The sequence below is a fragment of the Ascaphus truei genome, chromosome 1 (assembly GCF_040206685.1).
Source record: "Ascaphus truei isolate aAscTru1 chromosome 1, aAscTru1.hap1, whole genome shotgun sequence".
Lineage (NCBI taxonomy): Eukaryota > Metazoa > Chordata > Amphibia > Anura > Ascaphidae > Ascaphus > Ascaphus truei.
In genome coordinates, this window is record NC_134483.1 from 93,560,309 (window position 1) to 93,587,072 (window position 26,764).

General features: G+C 41.9%; 1 protein-coding gene across 2 annotated transcripts in view; it reads left to right on the top strand.

Annotated features, from left to right (window-relative positions):
• Positions 1-26,764, top strand: part of MRPS27 (mitochondrial ribosomal protein S27) — a 107,238-nt gene that overhangs the window by 20,359 nt on the left and 60,115 nt on the right. For both annotated transcript variants that reach the window (XM_075591907.1, XM_075591916.1), the window contains exons 3-4: positions 2,952-3,022; positions 4,014-4,072. In XM_075591907.1, coding sequence (XP_075448022.1) covers positions 2,952-3,022; positions 4,014-4,072 — 130 coding nt within the window. The remainder of the gene's footprint in view (positions 1-2,951; positions 3,023-4,013; positions 4,073-26,764) is intronic.

Genomic DNA, 26,764 nt, shown 5'->3' on the forward strand with positions numbered 1-26,764 from the left:
AGCTGGAGTGATGCCGGGAATCCGGAACGGCGAAGGCGTGCTTCAATACCGGTACGGTAAACAACAATACAAGGATAGGAGGGAGAGCACAGCAGAAAGAAGGCGAGGGCTGGAGGCAAAAATTACATTGGTTATTTATTAGGCATAATAATATCAAAAAGTCTCTTTGATAAAGCGCCTCCACGGCGAGAAACGCGGCAGAGTAATCTACTGGTGTGTCCGATTTTTGTGGCTATTATGCCTAATAAATAACCAGTTTTATTTTTGCCCCCAGCCCGTAACTTCTTTTTGCTCTGCTCTGCCTCCGATCTTTCTATTGTTATTTATTTATTGAAAACATGTGCAAAGTGCTTAGGTGATCATATTATTTCGAAATGAAAGGGGAAATCCTCAATGAAACAATAAAGGCGGTTTCTATGGTGGGAAATGTTGGTCTGCTGCCTAATGATGATACGTGGAGGTGATAGAAACGGCGCGAATACCAATAAGTGAATCAGAACAATAAATGTGTTAAACTAAATAATGCAAAACCTAGGAATACAATTCCAATTGTGACAAGTAAGGGAAATATAAAGGTCTAACATCCCAGCTCAAACCCTCTGGTGGGACCTGTCTTCTCGCGTTCCAAGGTGTATGGATATTTCTCAAACAATCCAGGGGGAGCATATAAGGGAAAAGAAGCCAAACAATATAAGTGCAGATGTTTAAAGTGTCTGGGATAAGGCATAAGAGCATAAGAGCCAAGAATACTAATAGTGCACTTATATTGTTTGTCTTTTTTTTTTTTTCTTATATGCTCCCCCTGGGTTGTTTGAGAAATCTGCTGCCTAATGATTACATACAGTACTTGTTAAGTGCTTCTAACGAGACAAATGCATTTATTTCAGAGCACCATAGATTATTTTTTAGTAAAACCTTTGCACTGTACTTGCAGTGACCAATCGGCACATAATTACTAACCTGTTCTATGCCACAAGACACAGGGGCCAGAAAACACCTTGTAGCCAGTCCAAGTAATTGCGCTGGACAATGTCTGCTTAAATAGCACCACTTAGTGAGACATTGTATGTTTTCCTAATCCTGTGTTAAAAAGCAGCAAGACGGGTGCATTTTACAATTTTTCCGTGCCTATGACAGTCCCCAGCTTGGAGCCTCTTTTCCCCCTTTAATTGCAGGTCAGCGCTACACGCACGTCTGAGGCATAGACCAGGGCAACACAATTAGTTTAAATGTGCTTTATTTGCATGTCAATAAATAGTTTACTGGCCCTTATAGAAGCACAAATAAATACCTAGCTCCCTCTGGAGCACTAACGCTTGCTTTTCTTATGGCTTCAGCCAGCCTTCACAGACCTAACTAAAAACACCAGTCAGGTCCAGCTATGCCAGTCCTGGCAACCCTTACTAAAACTTTACCCGTATCCCTCGGTAGCGTGGTACACACACACACATACACACCTTCCAAACAGGAGTTTCTACCACCAGTGTGTGCTTCCTTTCAGGCCACCGTCAGACTCTCCCGTTTAGCTCCCTGGAGCACACCTTCCTCCAGGCAGAACTCTTGGAAGCAGTCGAGTGCCCTTCTCTTAGCTGCATTTGCTGCAGCTGAATCCTGGTCCAGATTAGTCACTTGGAAATCCTGAATTGGATTATTTGAAGTAGCTCACTTGATTGAGCGTGTTTTTGGTCCTGGCGTTGGAATATCGGCCTAAGGGACCCACTTTCAAAATGACCCAGGACTGGAATTGAGAACCCCTGCCCTAATGGTTGTTTCTCAGCATTAAACATAGTCAACATTCAACAACATTATATCAGTTACCAACATGATTGATACTCTACAGCAGCGGTAGTGGGGGGCGGGAGATTTTGCTGGGGCGGGGGGCGCGGGTGGTTGCAGAGGCCCCGCGCTCTTCCACCAGCCATTTAAATTAAATGCCGGGGGATCGCGTGAGGCCTCTGCAACTGTGTATTTACCGGGATTCAGCCGGCTGTGACGCGGCGCCATGTGACGTCACATGACCCCGCAGCGTCATCTGACGCGGATGAAGGTAGGTGGCGGGGGGGGGGGGCGAGAGCCAGAGGGAGAGACAGGGGGCGCAGCACTAAAAGTTTGCGCTCCCCTGCTCTACAGGGAACATGATCACTTCCTGTCTATTCAAAGCTCTTGAAGATTCTTAAACTAGATATCAAAGATATGTATAATTAATAAAATAACACATTGAGGGTCACGTTACACAATTTTAATGAACAAATTGTTAACTAGCACTTGGGGATATAAAATAATTAAATATAATTTATTTTTTTAAGTGTTTTTTTTTGTTTATATATAGAACTAGTGTTTTTTTTAGTACATGAACAAACACTACAATTGTATATGTTCTTTTTACAAACATACAAACATTATACGGAAATGCCAGATGAACGGACTAATGACGACTTCCCTCCTGGCATTACATTTTGTTTCACCAACTTAATTTGACTAAACGGCTTAAATAGGCGCTTCGGTACAGATGTAGCAAGATTTGCTGTTTTCGGTACCGGGGCTTTTCTGGAAGCATGGACCCCCCTCCCCCCCGCAGTGCGACACCGTCTCCAGCGCCATGGACTGTCACTTTTTTTTGGGCTGCGGCTCCAAAAAACGCCAATGGAGTTGATAGGCCAAGTGCCATCAAATTCTACGTAAAAGATCTTTAGGAGTGGAGGCCAAAAATCCATACCTCTCGTAAGCCAAAGCACACTAACCGGTTCCTCTGCCTTGGAAAATGGCAAAACTTTAAAAAGTAAGATATCTTTTATATTCAAAAACTAATTTAGGGTTTCACAATTTAACTTGCATTCTCAGGAAGGAGAGTAAATATTTCTAGGTTGAATAGGGGAGGTTTGTGTTAAAAAGAGAAGAGTTTGTTGGGGATATACATTTGTAATTAACGGGGTTGTTTTTTGTCTTCACAGCGGAGCTATCATCCCTTATGGACAGGACCTATGAGAAAAAACTTCCAGTGAGCTCTTTGGCAATATCACGGGTAAGGAGACAAATGCCGTATTTCTATTTTACACCTGAAATGTAATTCCCAGTAATCGGTTATGTGCATCATTTTTAACTGATGACGGGTCCTATTGAACCCGAAATAGTGTGACCTTTTGTCCACTGATAAAATGCACTGTGGTTACTGTACATGTCTCACAATATTCTTGGTGTGCAACCTGTGTGTTTGAATTTATGTACCATACAGCTGTCTTTGGGTCCAGCTACTTCAGGGATATGAACCCTAGAGCTACTTGTTCATTGCCTTGTATTATTATTGAGATTTATTTTGTTATGTACATATATTTTGTAATTGCTTACATCTTCAACTGGGAGTTTTATAATTATTCCCTTCACTACCGCAAAGTCTTAGAATGCACAGAACATCAAAAGACTTATATCTACTTTATAAGATCAGTGCAGTAAAATAAAACTATAACAAATATACACAATATTTTTTTAAAGATAAGATTATTTTAAATTTTATGCACTTGTATTTTTTTCACAGAAGGAGCAGGCAGCCATCTTGTCTCATTATTTGTAAGTGGTGGAAGTGCACTGAGGTGAATTACTGCTGCTTTGTAAAGCGATGGGTACATGAGGACAGCTTTGTGCTGCTTTAGAAGAAACCAGAAGGATTGGCAATTAATTTCAATGCACTTCAGCTTGTCTTGTATTTCTAGTATCCTGAATAATATCACAAAGATGGCTGACTCCACTGAGGGCTGCCTAATGTCTTTTGCATATTATATGTATTTTATTGCATTATTTGATTTCGAGGATCCCCCGAAGCTTCAGGAAACCTGATTTTTTATTTTTATTTTTTTATTTCGCTTTTGAATCTCCCAGACAGGAATATGCGAGAACAATATGGTCACTGGAGTCCGCCTCACAGTAAAAAAGAAGTTTTTTTTTGTAGGAATAGCTGTGTTTAAACGATATAAATGTTATATAAGAAAATCCTTCATATTTGTATTTCACATTCACAGTTCATCGACAACATTTCATGCCGAGAAGAAATAGATCAAGCTGAATACTACCTGTACAAGTAAGTGGTAATATAGTTTTGTGTATTTATTAGTCACAACTTCATGATATTTGTTTTATCAGGATTAGTTTTGTTGGGGAACAACCCTTCTTCTTTTTTTTCTTCTTCTTCTTCTAGGGAGCAACAAGATATTGCAATTGAGTAAGAATGGGACTAGGATACTAACCGTGATTAGATTGGACACATTTTATTTATTTAAGCTGATTTTTATTTATTTATTGTTTAGCTATAAATTACATTTTATTTGATTTAAATTTCCACAGCCGTTTTTCCTATGAAAACCACCATTACAAAACTAAAGACCATTTGTGATTTTAGACCGGTTACCTTTTACATATAATTTTATGTGAAAAACAGAAACAGTTTGGTCTTTTAATTAAATGCATTTGTTTTATTTTGCTGTTAAAATGTGAGATGGGCATACATTTCTCTAGTTTTCCCTGCCTGTTGCATATTTCAGATGTAGTTGATAGAAGCATTGTGCTTGATTTACAATACTTCAAAGTGAGGAGGTGTCTTCGCTACTGAATGTCGATGAAAGATATAGAAAGGCTTTAACAGCTGTCTGTAACAGAATTCACTTGTCACCAAATTGATTGAGAATCAAGAGTTGTAACTGTTTGGAAAGACAACATTTAAGCATGAGGGTCAAAGGAGTTGGTTAAAACATCCTCTGCTGGGATGTGTAAGGCCATAATGGATGCAAATCTTAAGAACACTTTAGAAGTCTTGGTGTGTTCATGTAGGAAGAATTCGTATAGTGTTCCATTGAGATGCATTACAATCTGAAACAAAGCAACAAAAAAGTGTTCCATATAATAACACATTCAGCCTCTTGTGTTCCATATAATAACGCATTCAGCCTCTTGTGTTCCATATAATAATGCATTCAGCCTCTTGTGTTCCATATAATAATGCATTCAGCCTCTTGTGTTCCATATAATAACGCATTCAGCCTCTTGTGTTCCATATAATAATGCATTCAGCCTCTTGTGTTCCATATAATAATGCATTCAGTCTCTTATGTTTCATATAATAACGCATTCAGCCTCTTGTGTTCCATATAATAATGCATTCAGCCTCTTGTGTTTCATATAATAATGCATTCAGCCTCTTGTGTTTCATATAATAATGCATTCAGCCTCTTGTGTTCCATATAATAATGCATTCTGCCTCTTGTGTTTCATATAATAATGCATTCAGCCTCTTGTGTTTCATATAATAATGCATTCAGCCTCTCGTGTTCCATATAATAATGCATTCAGCCTCTTGTGTTCCATATAATAATGCATTCAGCCTCTTGTGTTCCATATAATAATGCATTCAGCCTCTTGTGTTCCATATAATAATGCATTCAGCCTCTTGTGTTTCATATAATAATGCATTCAGCCTCTTGTGTTCCATATAATAATGCATTCAGCCTCTTGTGTTCCATTTAATAATGCATTCAGCCTCTTGTGTTTCATATAATAATGCATTCAGCCTCTTGTGTTCCATATAATAATGCATTCAGCCTCTTGTGTTCCATATAATAATGCATTCAGCCTCTTGTGTTCCATATAATAATGCATTCAGCCTCTTGTGTTCCATATAATAATGCATTCAGCCTCTTGTGTTTCATATAATAATGCATTCAGCCTCTTGTGTTTCATATAATAATGCATTCAGCCTCTTGTGTTCCATATAATAATGCATTCAGCCTCTTGTGTTCTATATAATAATGCATTCAGCCTCTTGTGTTCCATTTAATAATGCATTCAGCCTCTTGTGTTTCATATAATAATGCATTCAGCCTCTTGTGTTTTAACAATCTTATGTGGATAATTGTCTAGAGCAGTGGTTTCCGACCTTTTTTTTGTTAAGGAACCCTATAATTATATTGTAACATTCTGCGGAACCCCAACCCTCTCTAATACCGCGTCTGAGATCAGATGCATTGTACGGAACCCCAACCCTCTCTAATACCGCGTCTGAGATCAGATGCATTGTAAGGAACCCCAACCCTCTCTAATAGCGCATCTGAGATCAGATGCATTGTAAGGAACCCCAACCCTCTCTAATAGCGTGTCTGAGATCAGGTGCATTGTAAGGAAACCCAACCCTCTCTAATAGTGTGTCTGAGATCAGATGCATTGTAAGGAACCCCAACCCCCTCTAATAGCGCGTCTGAGATCAGATGCATTGTAAGGAACCCCAACCCTCTCTCATAGCGTGTCTGAGATTAGATGCATTGTAAGAAACCCCCACCCTCTCTAATAGCGCGTCTCAGATTAGATGCATTGTAAGAAACCCCCACACTCTCTAATAGCGTGGGAAGAAAAATGAAGAGCTCTACGACCATATCAAAAATAAATGAACTAACCTATCAAACCTAAGGCTGAGTCCATAGAAGGCACGTCCGTGCTGAGCCGTGCGGACGCTCCGCAATGAGCCCCTGCATCCTCCATGAGGATGTCTTTAGAGGGGGCTCACGCGAGCGTCCTCAGGTGTGCTGAGGCGCTGGATTTTTCAGCCGACAGCCAAACTGTTTTTCAGAGCGCTGTCGGCTGAAATATCCAATCAGCGCGGAGCAGCGTCAACATCACGGCGCCGTGCCGTTGACGTCGGTGCGTCGCGGGCGATTGGCCCAGCGACGTCACTGCCCCGCCTCCCGATCGCGCCCGCTTGCTCGCCTGCATTGGCATGAAATCGCGCAGATTTCAGCAGGCGAGCCTCAGCGTCAGCGCGCCTCAGCCCTGCTACCCCCTCTATGGCCCCAGCCTAAAGATGTTTGAATAAATATCATTGGTGGTGCACCCGGGAGCAAAAGGAGATGTGTTCCAAAACAAAAGAGGTTACAGAATCCAGAAGACAGATTCTGTAGAAACTCCAACTAAGCACTCAAGCACTCAAGAATAGGTATAGCATTTGACTGGTTTAAATATTTATTGGGGGTCAAATGACCAAAAGGTGAACAGACCATAAAACCAATTAAAAAACATATCAAATCTACATCAGACCCGTGGCAAATATATGCAGCAAACAACAAAAGGGATAACAAAGCATGTGTCAACCAGCATGCAATCAAAGGATATTACAGGTATAAATAATGCGTAATAGACCCAGTGATCCCTAAACACAAGGAGGGGTTAATAATAAGCTTCTCCTGAGTGTAGGGATAGCTGTCCAGATGGGATCATAATACCTAAATCTGTATGCAAATCATGGTGGAACATACCCTGAATGAGTCAAAAATAGGGAATTCTTATAGTACAAATATTGGTTAAATAGTAATGCAGCCCTAAGAGAAAACCCTATTTTCCATATAGCATTTGAACCTTCCCACATATAGCTGGCTTGATTGTGATAGGTGCACTTGCACACACTGATAGTTATAAAATTATCCCAGCACAAGAGAATCCATCATAGGCAAAAAATGAATGTCTGCCAAAGAAGCATACATTAAATGCACTATCTAACATCAGTACAGTTTTTAGTGGCTGTATTGCATATGAACTTCTCCTTATATGACTGGCTTAATGGTAATAAATGAACTTGCACACATTGGTGATTATAAGATTATTCCAGCACTGGTAAGTCCATCATAAGCAAAAATGAATGTCTGCCAAAAAAAGCATATACTAAATGTACCATATACCATTAGTGCAGATCATACGATATACTTGCATTTAATTGAATGAAAGTTGCCACAGACCCTATTAGCTGCAGGGAATAGTCCACATTCTGTTTTTTTTAGTGCAATCAGCTGTAGCTGTGGTCAGAGGCATCCCGTTGTGCACCCCGCAGGCTGCAATTCGCAATCAATGTAAACTGAGCAGTAATGGAGTGTACAGGCAGCCCGGTTTAAGCAGGAAATTCGCTTCTGATTCGTGGAGGCGTGGAGCTGTCATCTGAGGTCTGCTTCAGTGTACAAATCTGACTTCCAAAACTGTGGCAGCGTTGTGTGCATTGCCAACCACAAAACACGAGCAGCGGGGCAGGAGGAGCATGAAGATAGAGACTCACCGATGCAAACACCAGATCTAGACTGCTGGCCACTAGTCAGTGATGCAGAGGTAGAAGCGCCCAACGCGGCGTTTCTCCAAGAGCTTCGTCAGGGGTGTGCATTAATAGTTTCATGCTGGTTGACACGTGCTTTGTTATCCCTTTTGTTGCTTGCTGCATATATTTGTCTCTCTAATAGCGCGTCTGAGGTCAGATGCATTGTAAATTCTTCTGTATTCGGTATTTCTTTTTTTTAACATACGTTTTTATTAGTTTTTTTCCAAAAGTTGTGGGGGAGGGAGGGGGTACGGGTACAGAAATAAAGAGGAGGAGTGAGGGGGGGGGGGAGGAGGAATGGTGCAACATTCCCGGCCGTCTTGACAATCATACTTTGCATATTTAGAAATACATTATACATAGCCACTGGGGGGAAAATACCCTTTCTTAGTACTATTGGGGGGGTGGAGGGGGGTGACTTACCCATCTGGTTACCTGGGTAGCGCAGGGATTCTCACTGGAGGATATTGGACTGATCCATGGGTGGGTGGTCCTGCGTGTTGAGAGTTTCATAGATCGGCCATGGCTGCCATACCTTTTGAAACTTTGAACAGGCGTCTCTCAGAATCCCGGCAAGTCTCTCCATTTTGAGACAATACCAACATTCTTGTTCTTATCTGATTAAGAACCGGCAGTTCTTAATTTTGGTATTTCAATTTTCAAATGACCTGGAAGTTGCAGGGAACCCTTAAGCGATGACCACGGTACACCAATGGATTCCTAGGAACCCTGGTTGTAAAGCGCAGGTCTAGACATTGGTAGGCAGCATGCGCGCCTCTCCCTCAGCTGCTTAATGGCAAAGCTATTATAAATACTGGCCCATCCATCTCCCGTGCTAACCACTAGTTGTGTAGGAGTGGGACAGTGTTCACCAATGCTCCGGCATTAACTAGCTGATCAGAGGGGGGCAGAAAGAAGCTCCTTCCCACCGCTGCAGCGACCCTTCTGCCCGTGTAGAATGTTTATGTAAGCAATGTGATGCCCTTTTGAGAGCTTGAGGGCCCCATTGCAGCCCTTTATGTATATCATGTCCCCTTCATGTTTTCAGTGCAGCCTGGGTTAAAGAAGCGCTTACTCCGTAAACCTGAGAAGAAGTAGTGTGACACACTGAGTGCGCTCATTCGCATGTCATTACCCAGAATCCCTGGCTGCAGTGGAAGCACTGTATGCTAAGCGATAATGGGGAAAGACAGGGCTGCAGACCTGTCTGAGACGTGCGGATGTGCTCACAAGTGGTATTTTATTTACTGTACACTTTATGGCAGGCTTGCACAACATGCGGCCCGCCGGGGACCCGCTGCGGCCCGCGACGGACACCCTTCAACCCCCCACCCTTCATCCCCCTTCCAGAAGGAGCGCGCTCCAGCATTAAGTAGGAGCGCGCTCCAGCAGTGTCTGTGTGACCGCGCTCTCTCCCCCCCCTCCTCAGCCTGCTCCAGCAGGGTGATGCGCTCTAGCAGTGTAGCGCATCCCTTGCACTTCCCTGCCGCCGCCGCCACCTGGTATGCATGGGGGAGGGGGGGCTGCTGACATGGGAGGAGGAGGGGGGGGGGGGCTGCTGACATGGGAGGAGATGGGGGGGGCTGCTGACATGGGAGGAGGGGGTGGCTGCTGACATGGGAGGAGGAGGGGGGGCTGCTGACATGGGAGGAGGAGGGGGGGCTGCTGACATGGGAAGAGGGGGGGGACTGCTGACATGGGAGGAGGAGGGAGGGGGCTGCTGACATGGGAGGAGATGGGGGGGTCTGCTGACATGGGAGGAGGAGGGGGGGGCTGCTGACATGGGAGGAGATGGGGGGGCTGCTGACATGGGAGGAGGAGGGGGGGGCTGCTGACATGGGAGGAGGAGGGGGGGGGCTGCTGACATGGGAGGAGGAGGGGGGGCTGCTCACATGGGAGGAGGAGGGGGGGCTGCTAACATGGGAGGAGATGGGGGGGGCTGCTGACATGGGAGGTGGAGGGGGGGGGCTGCTGACATGGGAGGAGGAGGGGGGGGGGCTGCTGACATGGGAGGAGATGGTGGGGCTGCTGACATGGGAAGAGGAGGGGGGGCTGCTGACATGGGAGGAGGAGGGGGGGCTGCTGACATGGGAAGAGGGGGGGGGACTGCTGACCTGGGAGGAGGAGGGGGGGCTGCTAACATGGGAGATGGGGGGGGGGCTGCTGACATGGGAGGAGGAGGGGGGGGGCTGCTGACATGGGAGGAGGGGGGGGCTGCTGACATGGGAGGAGGAGGGGGGGGGGCTGCTGACATGGCAGGAGGAAGGGGGGCTGCTGACATGGCAGGAAGGGGGGGCTGCTGACATGGGAGGAGGAGGGGGGCTGTTAACATGGGAGGAGGAGGGGGCTGCTGACATGGAAGGAGGAGGGGGGCTGCTGACATGGACTGTGGGGGGCTGCTGAAATGGGCTGTGGGGTCTGTTGTGGGGGCTGCTGAAATGGGCTGTGGGGTCTGTTGTGGGGGCTGCTGAAATGGGCTGTGGGGCCCGACTCTGTTTTCCTTGTGAGGGGGAGAGTGGTGTGAGTTGCAGGGGGGGGGAGTGATGTGAGTTGCAGGGGGGGGGAGTGATGTGAGATGCAGGGGGGGGGGAGTGATGTGAGATGCAGGGGGGGGGAGTGATGTGAGGTGCAGGGGGGGAGAGTGATGTGAAGTGCAGGGGGGGAGAGTGATGTGATGTGAGATGCAGAGGGAGAGAGTGATGTGAGGTGCAGGGGGTGGGATGTGTGTGGTGTGCAGGTGGTATTTTGTGTTTGATGTGGAGGGGGAGTATTGTGTGTATGGGTGAGGGGGAGAGTTGGGGGTATGAGAGATCGATGGGGAGTCTCGCAAAGGTTGATGATGGGTTTTGGGGGCGATATGAGGATGATGATGATGAGAAGTGCTGGAGGAGAGATGATGATGATGATTTTACCCGTGCGGCCCAAATCTTTTTTCTTTGGAGCAGTTCGGCCCTTCTCACTGTACAAGTTGTGCAGGCCTGCTGTATGGTATAGGGATTTTTTCTTTTTTTAACTCCCCATAGCTTTTTTTTAATGTCTGGCTATTATAGTCTGAATCCTTTGCAGAGCTCGGGGAAAAAATGCATTTTGAAATATGTAGAATAGTAATAAGATGTACATATTTTAATATGTAGACTACATTTAACAAATACAAATAGGGATAAATGTGTCACAGGTTCACCTTGTGCTGATTTTACGATTTTTAAGGATTAAGAGTGTGCATAATTTTTGCCAAAAATCGCTAATATACTGTAGTTTTCCATAGTAATAATATGACAACATAACATTCTTAAAAATAGAGATCTGGTTTCCCACGTCTTAAACATATTTTGAGATGGACCTGGTTCAAATTTCATGTTACCTTGTATAGGCAGAAATTGGGATATTTTGTAGGACATTCCACACTTTTTTCTGTGTCTTCCACGTGGCCCATGTATATTTTATCAATGGATTCCCTCTAATTACTAAAGGTATATTTCCCGAAGTCGTGTGTAGGATCTCTTTCAGCATCATTGGCGCACCATCTGTTCCTCAAGTTTCGTACAGGAATATATTTCTTTGTCCATTAGCCATTCTCCCATATGCCTAGCTATGCATGCTAAAATGTACTTTCTAATGCACTTTGACAAAGTACATGGATTGCACGAAACGCGTCAGAGGTTCCCTTCAAGATTCTTGTTTTAACTTCAATGTTGCCAAACGTTCAATAAACCATCTTTTTGATACAGTGATCCAGCATCCGCCTTCCTTCATTTGGAACGCATCGCAAGCACGTGTTGACACGCAGTGCACCGCCGTTATCCTACCCCCCTGGGAGGAATATATTTCTTTGTCCATTAGCCAGTCTCCCATATGCCTGGCTATGCATAACAAAATGTACTTTCTAATGCCGGGTAAACTCACTCCACCAATTTCCTTTGAGAGAAATAGTTTGACATTGCAATTCTATTTCTGCCTTTGTTCCATATAAACTTATTTATTGCCCTATTAATCAATTTTATGTCTGCATGGCGAACCAGGATAGGCACATCTGCAATGGGTATATAATGCTAGCGAAGCTGATCATCTTAACAAGTTGGCATCTACCCGTTATGTTCAATGGGAGGCCTTGCCAGCTTTCCAGCTCTTTAATCACTTTGGTTAAGATTTGATTTAAAATTGCTTGCGTACAATTTTTCTAGGTTGGGGTCTATATTAACCCCCAGGTATTTAATTGGCTGTCTTCTTTTTAAAGTGGAGGTCTTAAGCGGGACTAAAACCTATGGGAATACTCATGTATATCTGATTTTTGTGACCAGGTCTAATACTGTATATATACATGACATGACAAAAGTGGTAACTGTGAAGGAACCTCTATCTGTTTTATTTGGGTACATGGAGGGGTGGAAAGAAGTTAATGAAGACTCAGGAATCCTAAGTATTGCTGAAATTATACTCCTGTCAGCTAAAAAGTCTACAAACGAATGGTTGACAGCAATCAACCAAAAAAAAGACACCTTGCTGCACTGCACTCATTATCAATCAAAATAAATCATGGCCAGAAATATTCAATCTGTGGAAAATGTATTCCCATATAGCCCTATGTATACTGTTAAAATATTTTATTGGGTATGTAAGGGACAAACAACAAAAAGAACACACTCTATATAATATAAAATCAATTAAAATAAAGGGGGAGAGCTCACAGTTAGCAGGTTATTTCCACATATCATCATATAAATGGTTATTTAACGCCCGTTTTGACCCTAATGGGTAAAGATGATATGTGTGGCGGTTAATGGTCAAAGCGGTTATATATGTGGTTCAGGTGCACTGTACCATATATTCAAACAATGCTACCTGTATATCAACTGCACTCAATAGCGGTACAATAAGGAACAAAAAAAGTATGTGTGCGCCGAGCACGCGCATTTTAAGTGAAACTGCTGTGTCTTTTGTCACAGAAATTGTATTTGTGATGATGATGATTTTAATTAAAAATCAAAACACAATTTGTGTGCCAAAATGCAAAGAAGTTTGACTCAGAATGCGTGTTTTAGCTATTTTGCACTTATATATTTATAGTAACTGTGAATTTTGTGTGTGTGTGTGTGTGTGTGTGTGTGTGTGTGTGTGTGTGTGTGTGTGTGTGTGTGTGTGTGTGTGTGTTAGTCAGTGTGCGCGCGCACATGAGCATAAGTAGAGGAGCATGAAGTGTGTGGAAAATGGGTAAGCAGTCTCTGCGCGTGTGAGGAGGTGGCGAGAGGGGACTTGGTGCACGGCCAGGCTTTCACAGCCGCTGCTAAGGCTGTGAAAGCAATGAGCGGATGAGCAACCTTTGACTGTGGGCGTGACGCAGCGAACACAGTATCTGAGCATGCGCACGTTAAGATGTACGGCGGTATGCGCGTGCATGCACATGGTATGCGATTGTGCGCATGCCCGTTGTCAGCCGTTAGGGGCGCGAGGGTAGTTGTGCGCAAGCGTTGTAGGTGATTCGCTTGAAGGGCTGTATTGTGATTGTGTAGAGGCGACTACTATTGGGTTCTGCGCATGCGAGCCGCGGCCCACAACCTCTTCTGCGCATGCGTATAATATTAACCTCGGTGCGATGAAAAAAACGTTGTATGGTGCTCAGAAAAATACAGCAATTACTACAAAAATCTAGATCGTTGAAAAAAGATTAACCCAATGTTGAATGTATATATGGAATGTCCAAAAGATGCATACTGACACTAAAATCCCACAATGCACAGTAGTAAGGATGTATTAATAGTGAGCATCTATAACAATGGAACAGTCCAGAACTTGTAATGGTAAACCTGGAAAGACTCACATGGGAATGGTGTCCACGATAAGCAGCAAGTCCTCAGGTATCCAGGGATCCACGGGTTAACTGTGCTTCCGCCTGTTGAAGGACAAGTATTGCAAGGGAGAAAAACGGAGCACTAGGTCCACACTGGCATAGCCAGATGAAAATGCAAGGATGCGTTCCCAAAATAAAAGCTTGTTTAATGGATCAAGAACAACAGATACACACCAACGCGTTTCGGACTATTACTAGTCCTTTATCAAGGTGAATAAAGTACTTACCCCCTTGGAGTGTTATTTATATGAATTATGAGCTCCTCCATACCAATCGCCGACACTTCCGCATGTGTCACGCGATCGGGATTTCAAACGTCATCGCGTAGTGACGCGTCATATCACGTGTGCGGTACCGGGTTGGAGATACAAGGGAATCATTGAGGAAACAAGTGGAACATAAAGCATGTCCACGAGTGCCATAAACTGCATCCTATGCACTACACAATTAGGAAACCACAACACGTCCATAGCTCTGACGTCATCACGTCACGCTACATGGTAATGGCTAGAAATTGTAATTAAAAAAAAAAAAACTTTATTAAACTTACACACTCCAAGGGGGCAATATCAAGGCAGAAAAATTACATTTGAAAATTAAAAACAACATAGCAAATCGTGAAAAGACACACATTTTTAAAAAACAATAAATGTTTGGAGACAGAATATGATAGACAACCTTTGATATTGAGTATTAATATCATAGTAACGAAGGTTATGCAAGGGGTTATGTAATCTTGTTTAAGGTAAAGTGTCCAATACTGAATAACCGATAGCTTTGCGATATTAAACATTTAAATTCAGTTAACAAAACCCCAGTGCCCCTAAAGAATCTGACATGAGACTGAAAGAGCGTAATTTCAAACATAATACTGTTAGTAAAGTCAGTGCAATCTCGATCTTATATATAGTAATTAGATTAAAAGGCATATATAAATTATATACATTAAGTCATACAATGCAATATAAGATGCCTTAAGAGAAAAATGCACATTAATATTTTTCGCTCTGTAACAGGACATTCTGTAAAATGCTATTCAGAATTACGATCAAAGTTGTGCAATATCACTCTTTATCAAAATGATAAATAATGGTATAATGTGACCTGGATGAAAATACGCACTTAATGCACAAACCATGAAAATACACTCTGAAATATTCAACAACAATTTCAGACAAATATACATAAGCAACAACACTTAAAAAACATGTGTACTGGGTATCAGAAAGGGTTTTATGTGTCAAACAAAAGAGAACCTATATCCCAATCAGAATTTAAACCGTATGGAATGCGTGTCTGCAAGGTAAAAATCCAATATAGTTCTCTCTTGTTTAAAACATCCAACCTATTCCCCCCTCTGATGGGGAGTGGTATATGTTCTATACCCTGGCAAGATAAGTTATTAACATTGCCCAAACTACAATGTGTAAAGTGATTGGACACTGGATGACTAATATCCTTCTTCGCAATAAGACGCAGGTGCTCAAGTATCCGAACTTTTAAACATCTTATTGTGCGTCCTACGTATTGCTTCCCGCAACCACATTTGTGCAAATATACTACGTAGTTAGTGTCGCAGTTAATGAAGGACTTCAGCCGAAAAGTATTTTTAGTTTTAAAGGAGCTAAATTCAGAAGTTTGTTTCATAAACTTACATATTTTACATTTCGAACAACTGTAACTGCCTACAGGTAGATTCTTCACAGATATTTTATCTGTGGAAAACATGCTCGCAGAGACATGATTGGCAATAGTTTTAGCCCTCCGAAATACGAATTTAGGACCCTCCTCATAAATGGAGTGTAATACCGGGTCTGCTGCAAGCACTGCCCAATGTTTCTTAACTATGTTTTTAATAGTCATTGCTTGATTGCTGTGTTGAACAATAAAGTATGGTGATTGAAAATGTCTAGCTTTTCCCTTTTTGTTCCTATCCAGAAGATCTGCTCTACTCATTAATTGTACATCATCAAATGCTTTAGTAAGATCTTTCTTTGAGTATCCCCTAGCGTTGGTGTGTATCTGTTGTTCTTGATCCATTAAACATGCTTTTATTTTGGGAACGCATCCTTGCATTTTCATCTGGCTATGCCAGTGTGGACCTAGTGCTCCGTTTTTCTCCCTTGCAATACTTAACCTCGGTGCGGCCTGGAATGTTTTTTTTTTTTGCGCATTCATGACGGGCGCGCGCCCATAAAGAGCATGATGTCACCCGCATTACGATTTTTCGTTACAAGGTAAGGATTTTTTCCCATGAAAACTCTGTAGGTGCCAGCAAAGAAGTTTCACTTCAAAAACCTGAGAGATTTTTTTTACAACATGGGAACCCTTTATTGACTCCCTACCACAGAGTGAAAAAGTCCAAATATATCAGGCTTTCGCACACACATATCCTGGAGTCTCTTGCGGCAAATTGCACAAGGTTATAGAGGAGGTAAACAGAGGGAGCAAAGAAACAGGTTAAAGGGGTATCCAGACAGGAGAACAGTAGATCCGAACCCAACGTCTGTAATATATTTCTGACTAGTTATGTTTTGTACATTCTGTGAGTTAATTATTTAATTTCAAAATTGTGTATTTTTGAGTTAAGCTGGAGCATCTGATTTTATACCTTTTTACTTGTAAGTATAATTTAAACATGGAGAATTGTAAAGTTGTGTTGAAATCTGTCATGTTTCCCAGCAATGTTGGAAAAGCAATAAAAAGAACAATGGAAAAAAAAATAGATCTGAAAAGCAAAGCAGTCAAGAAACCATTGCCATGATAAACCAATGCATGTTCTGCAGAGAGAGTCCCTGCTTACTTGGGTGTTGCATTGAGGACCAAGGGTCTCCTTGAAGGTTTGTGTATGTGCAGTCTCTGCCCTACGTACAGGCTCAACTAAGTGACTCCATATGTGGTGATAGTGTCGAATACCAAGTATCCCTGTTTTTTCCACAATTTTGGAGTACCCTAGCTTTCCTTACAAGATGACTATTCTACTTTGTTTTTAAATATATTTCTTGTAAAAATCCTCGCTTGCTTTCCGTTTTTAAAATATAGTAATTATCTTTGTAAAACAAAATCCAAAAGGTTTGCTTCATTGTGTAAGAGTTTTGAACTTGATCAAATGAGGCATAACCACATCCCTTATTTTATTTTTTATTTAAAAAATTAAAATAAAGACGTCCTGGCCACTATATGCAGGTTTTGCAGTAGAGCACACTGTTTTCTTGGCCTACCTTTTTATTAAGGGGACTTTCTAGGGCCTTGATGCTTCACGGTCAGGGGAGAATGCAGTATATTGCAAAGCGGTAAACAAAGGGTTTTGAAGTACTGCGATATTTCAGATCCATCACAGGCATGTCAACTCATGAATTTTCTATCAGCAATGATGAACACTTATGAGCACATTCACATGTCTTCGACATGTCCACAAACCTGCTTTACCCTGTAATCACACAGCAATAGCGCTTCCACTGCAGCCAGCCATTCTGGGTAATGACATGCAAATGAGCATTCGGCACATTACTTTTTCTTCTTATCCACTTTGGATCCTTTTAAACGTATTTTCTCTCTCACTTATTTTTTTTTTTTATCAAGAGCAATCTCATAGACTTTCTTATGGAGTGTCACTAATAAAAAAAAATTACTTTCCCATTTTTAAATGTAATGTTTTGACCAAGAATCTCATTGAGTTTGGTCTTTGCTATCATTTTCTCAGCGTTATTAAGCAGTTCGTGGGACATTCACATTTCCCCAGCACGGAAAACACATTTTACATCAAAATGTATCTTAAATATAAACTGTTGGAGAATGTCATATTGAAATAAGTCATGAAGATAAAAAAAATAAAAATGTAGACAATTTATTGGCAAATACACGAGAGGAAAAAAAACCTCTGGCTCTGCTTTTTCCCTTGCTGAAAACAGGCCAAGCTTTCTGAACAACAAGTACGGCAAGACAAGTTCTTGCTGACTAAAAACAGTTCAAGCTTCGAATTCCCCTGTATACGATCCAACATTTTATCCTTTTTAAAGTTTTCGCACAAGATAGCTCATGCCTCTATTTTAGTTCACTGAAGCATAGTACAGACGTACCCACCATTCATGGCTTAATCTGGAATTCCATACTCTAATCAGTGTGTTCCATTGACACGAATGTAAAGTGAGGGGAGAGAAAGACAGTTACAAACATGAAAAAAGGTTTATTTGAGCCCAATTTATCAGTCGTATGAAAATGGACCAAGAATATCAGGGACACCCATGTGCACCAATTACGCAGTTTCATGCTTCACTGGAAGCTAATTTCAAGAAGAAAAAAAATTACAGAACAGCTAATTCTATTTAAACTGTATAGCAATGGTGCAGCATGGGAGCCAAGAGGAAACAAAGCTGTCTGCTGGTGGAACACAGCAGCCAAGCACAAAAGAGCCTTTAACGGCCCTGGAACAGTGTGGCATTGGAACACAAAGACTGGGGATCTCACAGCACAGTCTCGGTACCTAAAGACTGAGGCTCTTGATGCAGAAGAATAGAAATGTTTCTCTTTGCAAGAAAACTTTTCCCTCGATTTGGAGAATGCGTTTGTGAGCTAACAAAGAGACCCATGTCATTTAAGCCCGACTGCCTGCTGCAGAATGTCTTCGTAAGCATGGAGCCCGGGGAAACTAGAATAAGAATTTTTTTATAATGCAAAATGTGAGCCGTGTTTACGAAAGCAATGAAATCATTCATGTCTTGATTTTAAAACAAAACCTAACTATGATTAACGAAAGGCATGTGTGTGTCTTGGTGATTGTCTTGCACTGCACACTTCTCTATTCATCTTCTCATTCGTGTGGGCAGTGTCACTGAGGGGCAGTAGTGAGCTTCACGTTAAGACTGTCATTTACAAGACGCCAGAAACAATATGATGCTGCTGGCAATAGTTTCACTGATTTTGCAGCCTTTGCGTTTAGTATTTTTTCTAATCACTAACAGATGTGTCAAGTCTCACTGATTTTGATTCACTTGCTGATTTTTAGCTACTGCAGTCTCATATACTTCAGTACAGTCTTTAGTAAAAAAATAACAATTTTCCATAGACCTGTTTTTTTGGGGGGGGGAGGGGTATACAGAATCTGCAAATTCCAATTATTTAATGTCTTTGAAGTTGACACCAACTTCTCAAAGCTGGTAAATTGTAAATAGGACACATCTCTTTAATTGTCTTCAACTAAAAAGTACTTTAACAAGTGTTTTTTTCTTCTTCTTTAAACTGTACGATTACTCAGCAGAATAAGTGACCCCAGTTGTGCTTTTAGTTTAAGATCTGCCCTTTTCTACATGTTTTAAATGTTGTCGGAAAGAAAAGCAATTCAACAAAGGAGTAGTGAAAGCTGGTCTCGTAACTCGCTAAATCTGAACACATTGAGTCCAACACTCAGAATGTCAATTAAACCTTTTGTGACATTAATGATAAAAACAAGGTCCACGGTTGTGTGACAAAGGTGTGCGCACATCCATTATAGAGTTGATGAGTTCATTCAGCAGAGAACCTACAGGATCTCCCCAGCCAGTTTGAGGTTTCATCCAAAGACTTCAGTCTCTCTATCCGTATTCAGAAGTTAGCATTTATGTGCTTACCTGCATATTTCCAGCCTTGCCGTTTTACATACTGTTATGGTGGTTAAAGAAGATTCAACTTGGATAAAGCAGCTAACCTACCTGGCAACTTTTTTGTGTGCACTGGTTTTGACCCCAAAACAACGACAAATATGGTAGTGGAGTACAAACATGCCCATCGGGATCACCAGTAGAAAGCTGTGATGACATCTGAGGATGTTGTTTTAGCTTTTTGTTATGGTCTTCCTTAGCGGCCCTGACTGATGTTTCCCCAATAGAGATGTGCGAAACTTTTGCTCGAGTTTGAGAACCATGCAAAATGTTCCCAAGTTGCAGTTCAGTCAGAGTTCTATAGCAATAAGTCAATGTGCATTCACCTTTATTTAATTAGGGAGACCCATTCACTTGTATACCTCCACAAACAACATGTGGAGAGAGACCTGAAAGCAGCAATACTACATTTTCCTTTTTTTTTTTTTTTTTTATAAATATATAAAGCATTCTTACTGAAGTTAGCAATCATTTGGTGCTCCTGTTATAAACATCTAAACATCTTGATTGTATGCCTAACATAATGGCGGCCTTTTCAGTTTCAATCAATTCTTCAGTCAGTGTAACTTAGCAGCTACAATGTATCCTTATATCATTATCTATTGATACAGTTTACAGCTCAAACTGCTGGGAACATTGACAACAAATTATCAATAAACAGGAAAGTGTTGCAAATATCTTGCACTGCTTGGGAGATGGGCTCAAACCTGCTAGAAATCAAAGAATGCTTTAAAACTCAATCAAGGAACACTTCTGGTGCCATATTAATGTGTTATGAATAACAAATGAGTAAAAACAGATGAGAAGAGATTTTGTATAAGGTTATCAGTACAACAATTGGAATATGTATATATACTGGTATTTTTATTTGTCTCTGTTGTCCATTTAAATATGTGTGGAAATGTATAGAATTATTTTTTTAAGTTATTGAAAATGGCATTGAGTTGAATTAAAATAATAATTTAAAAAAAGTAATTATCTTATACAGAATCTATCTACCTATCTACCTCTTTTATATTTAAAAGAAAAAAGATTTCACATTTTTGCTGCTTGAATGCCTGAGATACCTGGGAAATATTTGAATTTAACAGCGTGGCTAATACTACACACGATATATAAAGCTTGGCCCCCTGCAGACGCACTTACCTGAATGCCCTCCTACTGTCTCTGTACGTTCTCCCCACCAACTAGATTGTAAGCTCCTCGGTGCAGGGACTCCTCTTCCAAAATGTTACTTTTATGTCTGAATGGGGGCGGGCCAGTGACGTCACGGAGCTGGTTCGCCCTCATTGGGCGAACCGCTCACGTGACCGGCCCTGCGCTCCCTTGAGCGCTTGAAACTAAAAATTGAATAAGACCTACGCTTCTGCACACTTGCGGAAGCGTAAGCGAGCCCCTGCTAAAGCCGCTCTCATTGCGGCTGCAGGGGCTCAGTGCCGAGCGTGAGCGCTGACCCTGGACGCAGCCTAAGAGACCTGATGATGTTTGGCACCTTTCGTGGCTTTACCTCTCAACCCTTTTCTGGCATCCTGCTATTACAATGTGGTGTGGAAAATGTGCCCTGTAAGTAAATGCGGCACATTCTTGTTTTGAGACAAGAAATTGCAGTCAAGATTTCTGGCAGCAATATTTATCCTGATGAGGAGAGCACTAGTAATTTTAAAACCGAGGCAAGAGTAGCCCCTAACCAAAATATTTTACAACCATGTTTTTATGGGGACTGGGGCACAGGGAGATGAGATGTTTTGACCTGTGGTCGTAACAGTAGTACTTTCCTTTTTTCCTAAAACAGCACAGTCTTTTCAAACATGATGACAAAGCATGTTGGTCGGTATTTTGAAAAGGGTTTTGCTATATTATTAGAAAGGTAGGTCCTCTGGAGACTTCCAGTGATGTGATCGGGCACGGAAGTTTAGTGAAGTTGCATCTGGGCACCACCATGAATACAACAGGTAAAATAACAAGAATAACCCCACCAAACCTACCTCAAAAGACTTCTACTCCGGGATGTCCGTGAAATACAAAAAACTAATGAGGCTAGAGGTGTTGTGGTTCTTTTGGAGAGTGCAGAGGGTGGACTCAAACAGGAAAGGCAGTAAAAGTTCTGTGTGTAATGCACTGGTATGCTGGCAGTACTGCTGTTTTGCTGTGCAAAGTCTGTGCCCTGTGGTATAGAGCCTGCTGCCCTGTGGTATAGAGCCTGCTGCTCTGTTTAGCTGTGTAAAGCTGCTTGCTTTTGCTGGTGTGCAGAGACTGCTCTGTATTAGCTGTGTAAGCTGCTTGCTTGTGTAGCTGTAGAGGTTGCTCTGTTTCTTTAGCATGAAGGCTGTGAGTAACAGCTTCTGTGTGCTGACCCCAAAGCACACGGTCCCCCTTTTTACTATCCTGGAACCAGGGTCACGTGTGGTGTATGAATGGCTCCAGTTAGCTTAACTCAGCCCCCTTTCCAAAGCACACCAAGTCCTGCTATATTTTCTTCACTTTATTGAGAAGGCATCAGTCATATTGTGGATGGTATGGTGTGGTGAGAGAGTGCTTCTCTGTGTGGGTGCTGTATAATCAGCGGCAGGCAAAAAGGGGATGGCCTTGCCAAGAGGTGTGTAGCATATTCAGCCAGTTCAGGAAGGATACGAAGTGAGGAGCAAGTGTCACACAGGAAAAGGGTAATGGGACTGAACTAACTTGTCAGCAGAGACAGGGGATGGTGGAATTGCCCATTTCCATGAGGAGACTTAGGCCTGGGACATAGTGAGTTTTAAGCTCGCTGAGGCAGGCTGAGCCGCGCTGAGCAGATGCACAAAGCCCCTGCATCTCAGCAGCGCGGCGATAGTTTCTCCCTCCGCATGCGCGCTGATGCGTGCGGAGGCTGAGAAACTTTGCCGAGACGGGCAGGTTTCAAATTTGCCGCTCGGGGAAGCGATGTGAGCGGTCACGTGACCGCTCACATCCAATGGGAGCGAGGGACTAGCCTCGTCTCCCACTCCGCCTCCGCCCCGCCCCCTGAGCGCGCTCACTGCCTCGCCTGCAAGGACAGGAAAAAGCTCCATTTTGTAGCAGGTGAGGCAGAGCAGGAGCGCGGCTCAGCGCTGTTTGCTCCTCTATGTACCAGGCCTAAGAGGTTGCTGTAGCAAACCACTGACTGAGTGGATAGAGGCAGGGATATGAAACAATGTGTCCATTACACAGACAACTTCAGTCTTCAGAGCTGAGAAGCATGCAACTGAATAAAGCTGACAGGCAGAAGCTGCAAGAGAAAGGAGGGGGGGGGGACAGAAGCACCAACCTGTTCCAGGACACCCAGCAATACAGAAATATTGGTCTCTAATACAAAGAATCATTGAAGAAACAATAGAAATAAAAATTTCTCTTGATCACGTAATATCTATTAGTGAAACCAGTTGAGAAAGTTAATTATACAACAAGAAAGTTAATTATACAACCAAGATGCAAGTTTTTTTTTTTTTTTACATTTTAATTCCCCCCCCCCTTTAATATGTGCATCAATATAATGCACACAATAAGTAATTTAGCTAATTTTACAATCGAACTGTTTTCCTGTGATCGATCGGTGAAGATTCGGCTCGGGGGTTCAGTAAATGGCTGTCAGGGCAGCAGAAGAGGACCAAAGATGCAGCGTTCTGTGTGGAAGATCATGTGACCAGGCAGTCACTAGATGCTGCTACAGAGAGGGCAGGGCTCAAAAAGGGGTGTGCTAGATATTCTTTTAGAAGAGGGTGTGACTTTGTAAATGGTTCCTATAGAAACAAAAAAAATGCTTGTTACATTATAATACATTAAAAAAAATGTCCTTCGGTTGTTTAAAAAAAAAAATGCTACAAGTATTTTCTCATAGTACAGAACTGATTTTATTACACACACACACCACACACCACACACCACACACCACACACCACACACCACGAGGATATATCTTTTGGTCAGGCAGTGCTATGCTCCCTGTGCTTTCGGCTATACATTAACTTGTCATATTTACATGATATGATTTTTTTACTACAGTACTTGGCAAATTGTAATGAGAATTTAGTAATATGGTTATAACCTTGGCACCCTTCTCCCCCCTTCTCCCCCCTCCCCTTATACAGAGTGGGGTTATATTTGAGCAGCAACATTACCCAAGATTTCTCAAGTTTAGGGGCCTTGACTGCAAAGAAATGGGATCTCATTTTATTAAAATAAGTGATATTTAAAAATCAGCGTTGTTATTTTTGTTTTTTTCAATTTCTTAATCATTTATATTGTGAGTAATATCTCTTAACCATTAGGCTGCACTTCCACCCCACCAATCTTCTTCTGCAACGCGGGCTGCCTCTACAGCACTGCAACTAGGAACCCCATAATACTCACAAGCATTTCTTTCACTTGAACCTCAGGCCAAGCTTTTATTTGTTGATGATGATTGGAAACGGGACGGCTGCAGAACTTTCAGAGGCAGGATCTATGCGGCCCTTCAATGTGCTGTCTTCTTCAGCCTTTGCGAGGGGCTATTTCTGGAAGCAAAAAACGACCTTCCTGCGGTTCTTATTTTTTTTGTTCAATGCTCATTTCTTTTCCTCGCTCTTGGGATATTACACCAGAGATAAGAGATAATGATTTGAACTCCATAGAGAGAGGGGAGAACATGGGCGCATACATTATGCTTTTTGTCCCTATCACTTAAAGCTGGGTAATGGCAAGTTAGATCCGCAAACTGCTTTCATCCATCATTTCATTTATTATTTATCCGTGTCAAGCAGCGATCACACGGCTCAGCCACTTAGGAGCAATGGATTTCAATTGCCTGCTTTTATATTTAGATAAAATACATGCATTTGGTTTTCCGCCTCATTTTCGACTCCTGATGAGCTGGCTTCTTTCCTACCAGATAATGTACATGCAAAAAAAAAAACCTACTACCAATAAAGGTCAGGATTTCCAAATCTTCTATTCTAGGTATATTTAAAATAAAAAATATAATTCCAATCATGTCTGTACCTTTTGCACTTAGTAAGGCCGTGGAGTTTATGTAAAGTATGGCATGGTGCAGAATAAAGTGTAATAAAGCAGCAGGTTTACCGGGCCGGGGAATAGTGGGGGCCATATAATTAATGCATGTGTAGGATGTAAATTAGAGTTTATTATGTCTGCTCTGGGACTGTGGCCGCTACCAGAGAAAATATTTCTACAGAGTAGCTATAGCAACAGCTCACCCCACCAGTCTCTTCATTTGGCACAGCCTATCACAGCCCCTGCCGTCGGGTTGTCATTGGTACAGTATTTTTATTCACATACAGCTCTTTAATGTACGAATTCCAAAGTACCTTGGGAAAAAATGAGATCAGATGCTGTTATTAAAAAAAAAAAAAAAAAAAATGTTCACACTTTCCAATTTATTGCATGCGTTTCTCCTTGCACAGAGACAGCTTTCCCTCCTTTGTTGCTTGGAGGCAAATGCATTTTGCAGTTCGATCTTTTTCTTTATTAGATTCCTAGATAGAGGGAGCAGATCCTTCATTTTTTTCTTTTTTTTTTTTACATTTAAACCAGCCATCCTTTCTTTAGAATAAAGACGAAATAGTTCTTAGAAATAATTTGCCGATTATTCTCATATGTGACTAAAGAACTAAAAGCTATAAAAGATTGCAATATTGTATATTCCGTTTCAATATTGCTAATGGTACCCAAAATAAATGTTTCTCTTTATGCTATACCATTCAAGAAAGACCAGCTGTTGTTAAATTACTTTTTTGGGCAGGAATCGATGTTCTAATTCCCCTTTTTGTCGCTGGTGTAATTGTACAGCTATAAAAGCATTTTAGCTTTGGGGCAGGAAGTCTTCCTAATGCACTTGAACGTATGAAAATTATCATGTTGCTTCTACAGTATATGCTTCCCCTTAAAACAAATTAGTTCGAAAAAGTATAATTTTGGGGTGGCTTCAACTTACAAGCAATTGTTAACATACTTTTATTCCATTCTTAGAAAAATATATTGGCCCCTTCACCGTAGGCACGTTTATTTTTCTGCTTGGTGGGAGGCATTTCTAAAGGTTCCTCAGACTGAACCTGGTTGGTCATTGGTGGAAAGATGAAGGGACATGGTGTTGGAAAATAAGGGAAGACTAGGGAGCATCAAAGACGTGAAATTGGAGTTGGGATATGAAGGGGTAGTTTTAGATATATGAGAGGATATTGGGTGAAGCTGTAAATTAGAGACGAGGAGATATGGCTTCAAAATAAGGAAAGAGGAAAGAGAGTTTGGTTTGGAACAATGAGGGGTGATTAGTAATGGGGAGGTGTTGCCAAAAAAGGAAAGGTGAGGGGAAATTTGGGGTGAGGCGGTTAATGGGGGAAGATTTTTTGGAAGGGAAAGACTTTCAGAGAAATTATGGCCATTTGGGAAAGAGTGATAGTGGATACTGTAGGAAGAAAGTGGATCGAAGGAAGAGCGGGAGGGGTACAGATGTTCTAGAAAAGGTTAAGGTTGATCCACAATAATAGATGAAGAAAGAAGAGGCAGAGCGATACGGTGGACGATACATGCAAGAGGAAATACCACATCCTTACACGTGGGAAATTGTGGGTTTAAACAGACTATTTTTAGCCTTTTGCCTGACTTACCATGGTATGTGAACAACTTAACCAGTAAGAGAAAATGTCTGTTGTGTGCCTGGCAGACTAGGATCAGATAGAGTATAATTAAGAAAAAGATTGTTGGTTAGGCATTGGATGTCTGTAAGGGTCTGGGTATGCTGCAAGTAGCTTAGTTATAGGCAGGGTACATGAATAAAAAATGCTGCTTTCATTTAATGCCATCATTGCTATTCTGAGCCTTGCCTACCTCAGTAGTGTATGCTACTGGAACATACCAAGATGAAAAATAAGTGAAGATGGATTGATTGACTGTGGTGTCTGTTCTGTACATTTAAGCTCATTTAAGCTCATGCTGCCAAAAAACAGACATCTGCATTATTATTGTAAAAACCTGTTGCAGTGCTATTTATCACAGTTTGCTGCAGAATCGGTAAAGCAAGGGCATCATTTAAACATTCGTTTTATAGTTTTTTTACATTTCAAGAACACTAAAAGTTAGAAGATGTTTCAACTCTGCCCTCTCTCCGGCTAAACAAACCTACTTTTCTTCATGAATTAACACACACACAGGTCTAACCCA